The sequence below is a fragment of the Marmota flaviventris genome, chromosome X, assembly GCF_047511675.1.
Source record: "Marmota flaviventris isolate mMarFla1 chromosome X, mMarFla1.hap1, whole genome shotgun sequence".
Classification (NCBI taxonomy): Eukaryota; Metazoa; Chordata; class Mammalia; order Rodentia; family Sciuridae; genus Marmota; species Marmota flaviventris.
In genome coordinates, this window is record NC_092518.1 from 74374069 (window position 1) to 74388098 (window position 14030).

Genomic DNA, 14030 nt, shown 5'->3' on the forward strand with positions numbered 1-14030 from the left:
ACTATACCTTCACAAACCCAAAGCAGCTGGGACTATATGGTCATGGTCTTATGCTTAGTGTATATCTACATGACTTCCTGAACCTATCTATACCCTGGATATTATTACATTAGGTCAGTATGGCTATATAGCTTTGTGAACAGTAACTATAACTTCTCCCTTTAAGTAGTACTCAGCTATGAAATGAGCAAGAACAGATTTCTTCATCATAGCCCACTCCAGATTTTCACATTAAAAAGAAGTGAGTATCATGACAAGAGCTCTGGCAGGTTTAGTTGGCATCAGGGTATGGTTAAGGATCATGGTACCAGTCAGGATCATGAAGTTAAAATGATGTTTAAGAATCAGGGCCTAACTTAGGGTCAGCACTTCATTATATTGGTGCAGGCACTGAATTCCTTAAAAGACCCTGAAATTGCAAGAAATAAAACCAAGAGTCAGTAAGTGGGACAGTATGAAATTAAAAAGCTTCTACCCAGCAAAGGAAATATTAAGAGCCTGAAGAGAAAGCCTACAAAATGGGAGAAAATCTTTGCTACCTACTCTTCCGATAGGGGATTAATATCTAGAATATATAAAGAACTCAAAAAACTTAACACCAAAAAAACCCCCTAATCAATAAAATGGGCAAAATAACTAAACAGACATTTCTCAAAAGAAGCAACTCAAATACATGAGAAAATGTTCAACATCCCTAGCAATCAGGGAATTGCAAATCAAAACTACACTGAGATTTCATCTCACCCCAGTTAGAATTGTAATCATCAAGAATACAAAGAATGATAATTTCTGGAAAGGGTGTGGTGTAAAAAGTACTCTCATACATTGTTGGTAGGACTGCACATTAGTATAGCCATACTGGAAAGCAGTATGGAGATTCCTCCGAAAACTAGAAGTGGAACCACCATATTACCCAGCTATCCCACTCCTTGGTATATATCCTAAAGAACTAAAATCAGTATACTATAGTGATATAGCCACATCAATGGTTAGAGTAGTATAATTCACAATAGCCAAGTTATGGAACCAGACCAGGTGCCCATCGATAGAGGAATGGAGTAAGAAAATGTTGTATGTATACACAATGGAGTTTTACTCAGCTACAAAGAATGAAATTATCACATATGCCGGTACTTGGATGGGACTAGAGAACACCATGCTAAGTTAAATAAGCCAGATTCAGAAAGCCAAGCTAGAGTAAAGTAAGAGAGAAAAGGAGGGGGCATGTTGGATCTCATAAAGAAAGAGGTATGATCAGTAGAGTTGAAAGAGATTGAGGTGGAATGAGGAAGGATGGGAAAGGGAAGGAAATGCAGAATGAATATGACAAAATCACCCTATGTGCATTTATAAATATGCCACAGTGAATTCCACTTTTATGCGTATCTATAAAGCAACAATTAAAAAATATAAATGAGCCAGGCATGGTGGCACACACCTGTAATCCCAGCAGTTTAGGAGGCTGAGACAGGAGGATCGTGAGTTCAAAGCCAGCCTCAGCAATTTAGTGAGGCACTAAGCAATTCAGTGAGACCCTGTCTCTAAATAAAATACAAAATAGGGCTGGAGGTGCGGTTCAGTGGTCGAGAGCCCCTAAGTTCAATCCCCGGTATCCACCCCACCAAAAAAGATAAACTTCAAAAATGAATATTTTCCTTTAGTGGAAACCATAATTGTTGCAAAGCTTTGAGATTTCATGTAAACACATATGTAAGAATTTTTATTTTTATATATTTCCCCATTTCTGGCTTCCCAGAAAGAAAGCTATTTTTGTAGGAGATGCTGTGAAGGTTGTTTCCCTTCCCTGCACTCATCAACACCAATCAATCTCCAGTATATGTGTGTGTGTGTGTGTGTGTGTGTGTGTGTGTATGGGACTAAGATTCAGGTGATCTTATTTGTCATCACTGTTCACTGTTTATATATATATACATATGTATATGTATATATATATGTATACATATGTATATGTATATATATATATATATATATATATATATATATATGTATATATATATGCAAAGTAGACTAGTAGAGTAGAAGAAGGGGAATAGAAAAGGGGGGAGTAGAGATAAAGGGGTAGGCACTGGGGACGGAAACAGGGTAACTTAAATTCCATGCATGTATGATTATATGAAAATGAACCCCACATAATATTTACAACTATAATGCACCAACAAAAGCAAAGCAAAAAAAATGGGCCTAGTTCTATCATGCATATAAAGATTGATATTATTTAGGGGAAACAGTTGGGAACAAGGGTGAGTAGTTTCACACTCATACACAGGAAGAGAATGTCAGGCCCACACAGCTAATCACTACCAGAGAGGAAAATGCCTTTGTATTTCAGGTGGTATTTCCTCCCTATCCCTGCACCCAATTCTGGCAGTCTCTTTTCTGTATAGGTTTTAATAGAGATAATGTAGATAATAAAGGCATGTTATTTAAATTAGTAACTAACCTCTTCTAGCCAAAGTTTTCTTAATTTTTTTTTACTTGTAGATGGACATGATACCTTTATTTTATTTTGATGTGGTGCTGAGGATTGAATCCAGTGCCTCACACATGCTAGGCAAGCACTCTACCACTGAGCCACAGCCCCAATGGTTTAACATATATAACACAAACTATAAATAGACTTAATTGCACCTTACCTCTACTCCTTGCACACTTTCTGGGGCAAGTGAAAAATTAACAATCAAATGTGTAAAAGGAGGGGAAAAGAGAAGCTAAAAGCCTAGGTGAGCCACAAACTAATTTATTAACCTGAACAATTGTGAGTGTGCTGCTAGCTGTGACTCATCCTCTAGGTAAAGGACTGCTATATTTTCTCCTTGAAGGAGCTTCTGACATTTTGTTTTGTTCGATGACTGTGACTTTATTGTGATGGAAGTGTGAGCATTGTGGGTGTCAGAGTGTGCCTTCCTCAGACATTTGTGGGTGTTTTATCTTCAGAGTACCATTGGCAGCATGATGAGCATCTATAGTGAAGCTGGTGATTTTGGGAACATCTTTGTGACTGGCAAGATTGCCTTTTCCCTTAAGTTTGAGCAGAAGACACAGACTCTGGTCATCCATGTGAAGGAGTGCCACCAGCTGGCCTATGCTGATGAAGCCAAGAAACGCTCTAACCCGTGAGTCTTCTGGAACTTAACTGATGCTCTGAGATGATAGATTAGACCTTGGCATTTGTCTGGGCAGCCTTGTTTTTAAATTTTTTTTCAGTTGTTGATGGACATTTATTTATTTATGCAATGCTAAGGATGGAACTCAGTGCCTCACATACTCTACCACTGAGATACAACCCCAGCCCATCTCTGGGCACTCTAGAACTGAGGTTATCACTTCCTGGAGGAATGGATAGATGGGTGTAAGAAAGGGCTCAAGACTGGGAAAAAGCAAGAATAGCATATCTTGCTAGGCTTAATGTGACATTTAAATTTTTTTTAGTTATAGATGGACACATATCTTTTTTTGTTTATTTATTTTATGTGGTGCTGAGAATTAAACCCAGTGCCTCACATGTGCAAGGCAAGTGCTCTGCCACTGAGTCACAACCCGCATTTTTAACATTGCATTTCATGATGGCACATTTATATGGAGAGCAGGGAAGAAAGAAGAGGCTTGAGAAAAGACAGCAAATTACTCAGTACTCTCTTTGGTTGCTAGATATGTAAAGACTTATCTTCTACCTGATAAATCTCGCCAAGGGAAAAGAAAAACTAGCATCAAACGGGATACTGTCAATCCACTGTATGATGAAATCTTCAGGGTAAGTATCTAGAGGGGAAAGACCTTGTTCTGTCTTATGTGCTAGGCTAGAGCTATACCTCTGCAACATGGCTGGTTGACATGGGCTTCAGTGAGCCATGTTTGTGTCTGAGGATCTGCTCTAGGCATCTGTTCACATCCTGACCTCTTAGAGAAGAGAACAAAAGTAATCTGGCTTTCTTGGAGTATTGCAAGGTTAGAGATTCAGGTGGCCAAAAATTTCATTTTAAAAAGCTATTTGGAATAAATAGTCTCCTTGGAAATTATTTTTTTATGCTCCAGTGTCCTTATTCACTCAACAACAACAACAAAAAAATCAATTAAATTTCCAGGTTTTCCCATGGAGTGTGGTAGATTTTTGTGAAATGGAGTAAATTGAAGCTTTTTGGATGAGGAAACTCAAAGTTCTTAGGGACTAAAGTAATTTGATATTTAGGACTATGGACTTTAAGTATGGGTTACTTAGGATTTGGAAAAAAAAATCTATTTTGATAAATTACTACTAACTAACCATCTTGGACTTCTACTTTCCCTTCACAGTATGAGATTCCAGAATCTCTCCTGGCCCAAAGAACATTGCAGTTTTCAGTTTGGCATCATGGTCGTTTTGGCAGAAACACTTTCCTTGGAGAGGCGGAGGTTCAGATGGATTCCTGGAAGCTTGATAAGAAAATGGATCATTGTCTCCCTTTACATGGAAAGGTAGTCGGCTTTAACAATTGCTTCCACAGCTTGGGTCTGAGGTAGAATTGTCTGCAGTGACCTCTGCTGGTCTGTTGATAACAGTTTTGAATGTAGTCTACTATAGAGTTCTAGCACACCCTGATGGCATTTTTGAGTTTGACAGCAATTTCAGGAGCTCTTGTATGTCAAGGGTGAGAAATCTTTTCTGTGTAAAGCAGGCAAAGTACATAGCCATGGATTTGCTTCAAAAGTCTTTCATATATGTTCCAGGCTTTGCCTCTTAACCTTCCATAATCTGGGTTTATCCTAAAATTCCTAACTTTTACCTTTTCTTCCTGCTAAGCTTGATGTATCCTTATCTGCACCCCTTTCCCAAGCTGACCTTGCTAAAGAAGTGGCAAATAAAGCAATTCATAGAGCTCCAATTTCTGTACTGTTGGTTGCTTACACAGGCTAGGGAACATTTTACTTTGGAGATGGCACCTCAAGTGAGAGTGTAGCAGTGTGGCATAATTGTGCCTGGGATCTGAGTGCAGACCTGGATTGGAATCTTGGTTCTGTCACTTGCCAGCTAGGTGTCACTTAACTTATAAATTAACTTAGGGAAGTCACCTAACTTCTGTGAGCCTCCATTTCTTCATCTATAAAATAAAGACAAAAATACTATTCCTCTTTTGCAAGGTTGTATGGGAAGTACCAGTCAGTACCTGGCATATAATGGACAGTTCAATAGATTACTGTCATTCTGATTAGATAAAATTGCCAAAACAGATAAGTTAATAACTTAATTAACTTCTTCATTATCAGAACTATATGAAAACAACAATTTTTATGATAACATTTAAGTATTTAAAACAATATATGAATATAGGATATCTTTGGAAGAGTAGACACAATACTAGTAATGGTGATGGCTTCTAGGAAGGGAGTCTGAGATGGAGGGAAGATTTAGCTTTCTCTACATGTCTTTTTAAAAACTTTTGAGCTTTATACCATGTTAAGAGAATTAATCATAAAAGAATTTATATGCATGTGATTGCAAATTAAAACAATGTAAAGTGTATAAAAAGAAAGTGAATTTCATTTTTTAGAAATACTGTTAATGAATCTTACTATCACAAATAATTATAATGCATCAATAAAAATGTGGAAGAGAAAAAAAAGAAATCACACTGATAACATCTATATTGCTGAGTCAAATGAAGTGTATATCAAATAATTTTATAGCTGTTGTCCTAAAAGCATTAATACTATTGATTTCATTTAAAATAATACTAAAAAACCAACAAAGCAGTTATTAACACAGCTACTACATGTTATTATTAAATTTGTTAAATTTAGATTTTCTTAAACATTTGGCAGGAAAATCATTCTATCAGTGGCCTATAGTATATATATTATATTGGAAAGTCACTATAAACCATCCTGAACTACTGTTAATAAAAATGTCTTACATAAAAAAAATAAGCTGCATTAAAATGGAGGTCTATACTCTTTGCAAATATTTTGGTCCACAATGAAAATGCACTACTGAAAAAATATGCTAGTCTCTAGCTAATGCTAAACTTCCATTTTTAAGGGCACTGAAGTTTACAATTTAGAAATTAATAAGTTCTGTAGACATTTTATAAACAACAAAACATCATCCCCATATTATATATTTTCTTTATTTTATATATTTTTAGTTGTAGATGGACCTTTATTTTTATTTATTTATATGTGGTGCTGAGAATCTAACCCAGTGTATGCTATGCAAGCACTGTGCCACTGAGCCACAACCCCAGGCCTCTCTTTTAATTTAAAACATTCTACATTTGTTGTTTTTGGGTTTTTCTTTTTTTCTTTTTTGCCCCAACAATTCATTTGTTCCCATTCCATTTTGTCTTGCTGGCATATCTCTCCCAATTCTTCTGTATCTCTCTCATATACTAAACTTTGTGTATTCTGGATATGTGTTACATTGATCCAAACTGAGATAATGACTTGCATGCCAAATGCTTTAGGTGTTTAAGATGGTAGGAAAGCATAATCCCCATAGGTTATGCTCAGTGGTGAGGGCATAGTTAAAAGGAGCCCTAATGAATACCAGCAGGTGAAAGAGTACCTCCTGTCTGTAGGAGCTCCTGGTCTGAAAGCCAAATCATAAAGAAGAGATTCTTGTAGAAAGATCCAAAAAAAGTAAAACAATTCTGCCACTCAAAGCCAGAGATGATAGGCTACTCATCCCAGATATGCATTCATTCACTCAATAAATTCATTAAATAAATACTTATGGAGTACCTACTATGTACCAGGTACTTTTTAATTTTTTATACATTTATTTTATTTATTTGTTTTTATGTGGTGCTGAGGATCAAACCCAGGGCCTCCATGTGCAAGGTGAGTGCTCTACCACTGAGCCACAACCCCATCCACCCAGGTACTTTGACTAAGGGTTGGACATACTAGGATGAACAAAAATAGACTTGAAACTTGTCTTCATGGCATCTAGGTTTTAATGGTAGAGACAAATGTTAAGAAATATAATATTATATTAATATTAATATAATAATACATATTTTTAGAAAATACAGCATATTTGAAACTTGTGACAGAGTTCTACCTTGCTCTCAAATGTCTCTAAGCTCACTTTTATTTTTTTGGTGCTGGGATGGAACCCAGGACCTTGTGCATGCTAGGTGAGCTCTCTGCCACTGGGCTGTGTACTCTCATGCCACATGCCCTTTTTTTTTTTTTAAAAAATACCTTTTGTATTTAAAAACCATGCAAGTGATACATGCCATTTTCATTTTTAAAAACACTGTAGAAATCAATATAGAATAAAAAGGAAAATTCTTCTTTCCTTTCCCCATTTTGCTACCTTACCTAGAAGAAACAAATGTTTGTCCAGATCTTTCTGGGTTTTACTATGCAGTATATAATGATTAAAAGCATTGACTCTGGATCCAATCTGCCTGAATTTGAATCCTGGTGCTGCCAATTATTAGATGTGTGACCTTGGGCAAGTTACTTGATCCCTCTGTTCCATAGCCTGTAAAATGGGGATAATAAACTCATTTCTATAGAGACTGTATTGAGGATCAAACAAAATGATTTTTTAAAAAAGCTTGTAACAGTGTCGGCACATTATAAGTGCTATAAAAGTGATGATAATAGGGCTGAGGTTGTAACTCAGTGGTAGAGCGCTTGCCTAGCATGTGTGAGGCACTGGGTTCAAATCTCAGCACCACATATAAACAAATAAAGGTCCATTGACAACTAAAAAAATATTTAAAAAGTGATGATGATAATCATCGTTATTTGTATATGTATATATTCACATGAGTACATTTTGATACGAGTGAGTTTTTTTTTGCATCTTGCTTTATTGACTTAATAGTATGTCTTGGGATCTTTACATGTCAGTATTCCTTTTTGTTAGAATAAAAATGAAATCACAAAATTTGGTTTCTTTTTAACCAATAGTTAAAAAGTTAGACATTTTGTAGACATATAATTAAGTACATCTTACCTACAGCTAAGATCTAACCTGAAAAAATCATTTTCTATAAAGGGACAATAGACACATAGCCAAGATATATAGTTGTAGCCAGAATCATCCAAGTAACTCCTGGTTTAACCTGTCAGATAGTCCCAGGACGTCCACATTCAAGGTGTTAGCCAAAGGAGTAGTTTCTTTTCTGCAGTGGCACTCCACCTTACTTTACTTATACTTGGGTCATCAGACATAGTTGTCACCTTCAAAGTCTACATACTTTCTCAATACTGTATGCCATATGCCACATGAAGGCATTAAAATCACTCATTGAATCCTTACTATATTGATTAATATTTTGATTGTTTCCACTTTGGGACTATTAATGACCATTCTGATAGCAAGATTCTTCATCATGGTGTCAATCCTTTCTGAGTTTGTATGGCAACTGTGCTGGCAGACCTTTTAGAGTATTGGTTGATTTTTTTTGTACTGGGGATTGAACCTAGGGTTTCTTAACTACTGAGCCACACCCCCAGCACCCCTTTTTTTCACATTTTATTTTGAGACAGAGTCTCTCTAAGTCCTTAGGGCCTCTCTAAATTGCTCAGGCTAGCTTTGAGCTTGCAATCCTCCTGCCTCAGCCTTCCAATTTGCTGGGATTACAGGTGTGTGCCACCATGCCTGGCCAGAGTATTAGAATCTGGAAATTGTATTCCCAAAGTGGCACAATAGTGAGTATTGTAGAAGAGCCTTTGTTGGTTCTTCTACCTCTCTTCTGGAAGAAATTGCCTTAGAAGCCTGTGGCGAACATGGCCTAGGGACCCTGGATTATATCCAGAAGTAGAAGGATCCTCTTATGCCATGAAGCTATTCTTCAGGGATATTTTTAGTATCCCTTCAGGGGGAAGTCCCTACAGTTCCTGAGAAGTCTGACTTGACCTGTTGGGTTTCCCTGTGTTTCAGATCAGTGGTGAGTCTTCAACTGGTGTACCATTACACAAAGGAGAGTTGGTGGTTTCATTGAAATACATCCCAGCCTCCAAACTCCCTGCTGGAGGCAACAGGAAAAAAAGTGAGTTTTATTTGGGGCCCCAGATTTAGCTCTTAGTCTTCTGCACAGGATCTGTATGAGACTGGTGCTGGCACTGTTGAAGAGACTAGACTGGGATCTTCCCTGGATCTTCTTCCCTAGAAGGTTTTTCTACATTTTCATCCAGAATGTAGAAAAGGTATATATTCTACATGTTTTAGGGTTAGTGTTCATTTAAAAAGAATCTCTATTTTTATTTTTATGTGGTGCTGAGGATCAAACCTTTGTCAGTTCCTCACACATGCGAGACAACCGCTCTACCACTGAGCTACAACCCCAGGCCTTGGCATTCATTTTGTAAAATTATTTTTCAGGATATTAAACTAAGTTGGTCTTGGTCCAGCTATGGCAAGATGCTAAGAGGGCAAAAGACAACAAAACCTTAGAGGCTGAGAATGGTGGTTGGAAAGGGTAATAAAGTATGAAAAACAGGAAGTTGAAGGCTGTGAGGAAGAATTATCCAATTTGCCAAGCAGTATGCTAGTGACTACAGACATGTAGATGAATAAGACATAATATTTGCTCTCCCTTGAGGCAGTTAGCTTAGCAAGAAAGATAGTCGTGTGCTAAAAGGCGCCCAGATACAGGAGTGATGAATTCTATCTAGTTACATTTAGGAAAGCTTTGAAGAAGCATTAACATTGAAATTAGATCTTCAGATTTTGCCAGGCAGAAAAAGAGGGAGGACAAGGAGACAAGAACATACCCCGAAGACGGGATAGCATGAGCATAGGTTTTAAAAATGCCTGAGAAATGTGTGGTTGTGTGTGAATATTGGGGAGTAAATGACTTCATTCAGTGGGGCTGGAGTTATGGTATATATTTGTCTATTTGGGACTGGGGCTGGGATTGGAGACAAGTCCCAATGAGAAGGGCTTTGAATGTAAATTCAACTTGATTTGTTGGCAATGGGAAATCAGAGTTCTTAAAATTATACCTCCAGCAAGGGCTAATCTAGAAGATTTGAGGAAACAATGAGGTCTGGGAGGAGGGTGTGCAGAATGACTAGAGATGAGAGGCAAGAAAGTAACCACAGGGAACAGCAACAGTTAGATAAGAGAGGAATAAATGTCAGTGAAGTAGGGTTTATTGAGAGAGAAACTTCAGGAGAGAGATTCAGGAAGAAGAGGGCGGGGTTGTTGATAGTATTAACAGTACTAAAATACTACAAGGAGCTCAGGCTGGATGAGGACTGAGAAGACACAGCTCATTGGTATTTCATTGCATTTTCAACTGATTCATGGAAGCAGAAACCATATTTCACTAGAAACTAGGTTGAGTGCATGAGGCAAAGAAATAGAGGTGGTAAATGTGGGCTTTTCCCCTCCAGGGTGATTGATGGTGAAAGAAAAGAGAAATATGGAGAATAGCCTGAGGAAGAAGAGATAAGGTTGAGGGGAGGTTTTCTTTTAAGTGGATTTTTAAATAAAGAAGACATGAAATTAGCATATATCTAGATTGAGGGGAAGGGATCAGTAGAGGAAGAAATATTAAAGTGGTGATGGGGGTTTTGATTGATATTGCTTGATTAGATCTGTGAAGTAAGGATGGGATCAAGAAGTCAAACAGAGGGATTCTCTTTTTTGTAATTTTTAATTATTTCATTCATTTTTGTATGTTTTTTGTACCAAGTGTGCTCTACACTGAACTACATGGCAGGGTTTTGATAAATTGCCAAGGCTTGCCTGGAATTTGTCATTTTCCTGCCTCAGCTTTCAGAAGTACACCACCAAACCCAGCTCTTTTTAAAATCATTCAGCAAATGTCAGGAAACTTTATTTCTCCAAGCTTCAATTTTATCATCTATAAAATGATAGTAATAGTGTGTATCTCATAGGATTGTTTTGAGAATTAAATGCTTAAGGTAGTGTCTGGCACTAGCCAGTTTTCAATAAGTGTTTATTGCTATAGGTTGGACCTACTGCTTATAGGCACTGTGCTAGTTACTGAGAGTACAAGTCAGGCATGGTTCAGTTGTTTTATGGATCTTGCTACCTTCAGGACTATGCAGATCAATCTTAAGATAAACCTGGAGGTACAGGGGCTCACTTGCTATATCTAACATTCCTTACAGATAAAGGTGGTGAAGGGGGAGAGCTCCAGGTATGGATCAAAGAAGCTAAGAATCTGACAGCTGCCAAATCAGGAGGGACTTCAGACAGCTTTGTCAAGGGGTGAGTCCCTGGACCAGCACCAAACTAGGAAGTTTCAAGATAAGATAGTTAACAGAGAAATCCAATTGACCTTCCCCTGTTGTTACTCTGCTTATGTGTCCTACCACCCTCAGGAACCAACTATGTTTCTGAAATTAGGTAATGTAAAAACCTCCACTACCACCTTTGCACTGGCTTGAACTCAGTTTGGACTGTGCTGTGGTGCTAATATGCAAAGAGGGTGGTAGACAGATAGATTCTGACTTTTTTCTGATTCATGTTCTTAATTATTCCTAGGTAAGAATCTGTATTCCCTGACTAGATATGGGGACTCAGTGCTTTGTTCCCCATAATTTTTAAGCAATGCTAGCTCCCTCCAAATTATAGGTCACTCACTGACTCATGCTTTCTGGCAAATCATGTTCAGCTAAGTCAAACCAAACCAATCCAGATCAATAGATATTACTATTTGTTTTATTTACCTTGCATAGGAGGAATGGAAGCAAATATATAAAACTCATTTTTGGTAGAGCATAGACAAAGCCTGACTAATAATATATTCATTTTCTCTCCAAGTTAAAGGAATTAAATCAGGGGAAGTATCTAGTGGGGAGAGGAGGAACTCTGCTTCAACAGATTCAAAGGAGGGGTGCATGCACATGGATCTAGGTGTTGACTCACCTTCCTGGGCTAGGCTTGTGGTAGGGGAAAGAGGAATTTAGACACATTCTGCCAAGCTTTGAGTAGGTGTTGATTATTCCCCACCCTCTGCCAGATACCTCCTTCCTACGAGGAACAAGGCCAGCAAGCGTAAAACTCCAGTGATGAAGAAGACCCTGAATCCCCACTACAACCATACATTTGTCTACAATGGTGTGAGGCTGGAAGATCTACAACACATGTGCTTGGAACTTACTGTGTGGGACCGGGAGCCCCTGGCCAGCAATGATTTCCTGGGAGGGGTCAGACTAGGTGTTGGCACTGGTGAGAGTTTTCTTCCTCCATCTTCAGTTGTCTCTTATCTATTTCACTCCCAGCACCTCCCACCCCCAGAAACACAAAGCTCCTCTATGATGGGACTTATCTTCTTTCCTTTCAGATGACACTCAACAAATATTTGTTGTGTACATTCTATGTGCCAGGCCTAGAGCAAGGCAGAACTCATTGATATTATGTATATAGATAAATGTGATGCTGATAGCCAGGAACTCCATCATCCTTACACACACACACACACACACACACACACACACACACACAATCTACAAACCACACAAACACACACAATCTACAAACCTACCTATATATCTATATGTATAATGCCATATTCTATCCTGTTACAATGAGTAAAAGGTTCTCACTTGTAAAAGCTAATCTCTCTCTGTGTTCTGTACCACCCTCTCCCCTTCTCAATGACCTCACTTCTGTAATCTCCATCTCTCCCATATGGTAAGTTTCATTCTCCCTACCTGTTGAAGGTGAATACAGATATGCTCTGGTGTTTCCAAATCTTATTAAATAAAAATAAACCTTTTCTTGACTACATGTCCCCTCTCTAATTTCTTAAAAATAATGGTTTCTACTTCCTCAACTTTTCTTTGTTTGCATGTCAAAGTATTGTTTTCATCTCACTAGAATTTTTAGCACTATTTAACATAGAAGATCACTCCCTTTTTCCTGAAATACTTCTATTGATTTTATACTCTTTGATTCCTTTTCAACGAACTGATTTTCACTTCTCAGTTTTCTTTGTGGGTTCCTCATTCTATACTCAAAATCTAAATACAAGTATTTCTTGGGGCTTAGTCTCAGGTCCTCTTCTTTTCTCTCTCCACAATCTGCATTCCCATGACCTTAAATATTACTTGTTTATTAATAACTAACATAAAGCATCTAGAATGGTGTTTTACACATATAAGCTAAGCATGTCAGTCTCCTGATTAAAACTATTCAGTGACTTGTTATCATATTTATAAAACAATAGGGGTGTATACCAAGCCTATAAGCCCTGGTATAATATGGACCCTCTGTTCTTTCTGATCCTTCTCATATCACTCTCCCACCTGCTCACAGTGCTCCAACCATGCTAATTTAGTTCTTTTCTCCAAATATACCAAGCTCATTTCCACCTCAGAACCTTTGAAATTATTGTTTCTTCTGTCTGGAAAGACTGGCTGCTTCTTATCCTTTAGGTCTTAACTCACCAAGAGTTCCTCAGACCATTCGTTCTACAGTAGGTCCTAATCCAGACACTCTAAATCCCCCTGCTGATTTACTTCATAACATTATCCTCACAATCTTTTGTTAATTTTCTTTTTTAATTCAAATTAAAGCTGCCTGAAGGCAGGGTGATTTTTCTGCTTTCTTCATCATTGTATCTCCGGAGGCTATAAGAATACCTGGCACATAGTAGGTACTCAGTAAATATTTATTAAAAGGATGAATGGACAAAAGAATAGGAATGATGCCACATCTAACTTTAGGCTGGAGTCTACAGCTAGAGAAAAAGTTGTTCAGATTTTTAAAAATTCAAATCCATTTGGAAATAATAGAAGGACAAATGCTCTGGCATTGGCACCAGACACCAGAGCTCTGTATCATCCTCTGAATAAGAAGTCTCTAGTGACCCTGTGGTATTTGTAGTACTGTTTCATCAACCCAAAATCTCCTTATAGTCTCAGGAGCACAGAAATATCTGAGCAGGATCGATAGGGAATACTTCTCAGATTGCTGTCCCCATCAGTCCATTTTCATAGCACATTTTCTTTGGAGCAGCTACCCTTGCTGTATGACCCATCATTGATGAGTCAAGCAGTGGGGTCTCTGGTCAGCCTTCTCTGGTATTTCTCCTCAG

The 14030-nt window shown here is 37.9% G+C and overlaps 1 protein-coding gene across 2 annotated transcripts in view; it reads left to right on the forward strand.

The window, feature by feature from the left end:
* Positions 1-14030, forward strand: part of Sytl4 (synaptotagmin like 4) — a 61890-nt gene that overhangs the window by 46194 nt on the left and 1666 nt on the right. For both annotated transcript variants that reach the window (XM_071606279.1, XM_071606280.1), the window contains 6 exons: positions 2956-3134; positions 3670-3772; positions 4312-4473; positions 8897-9005; positions 11098-11197; positions 11952-12160. In XM_071606279.1, coding sequence (XP_071462380.1) covers positions 2956-3134; positions 3670-3772; positions 4312-4473; positions 8897-9005; positions 11098-11197; positions 11952-12160 — 862 coding nt within the window. The remainder of the gene's footprint in view (positions 1-2955; positions 3135-3669; positions 3773-4311; positions 4474-8896; positions 9006-11097; positions 11198-11951; positions 12161-14030) is intronic.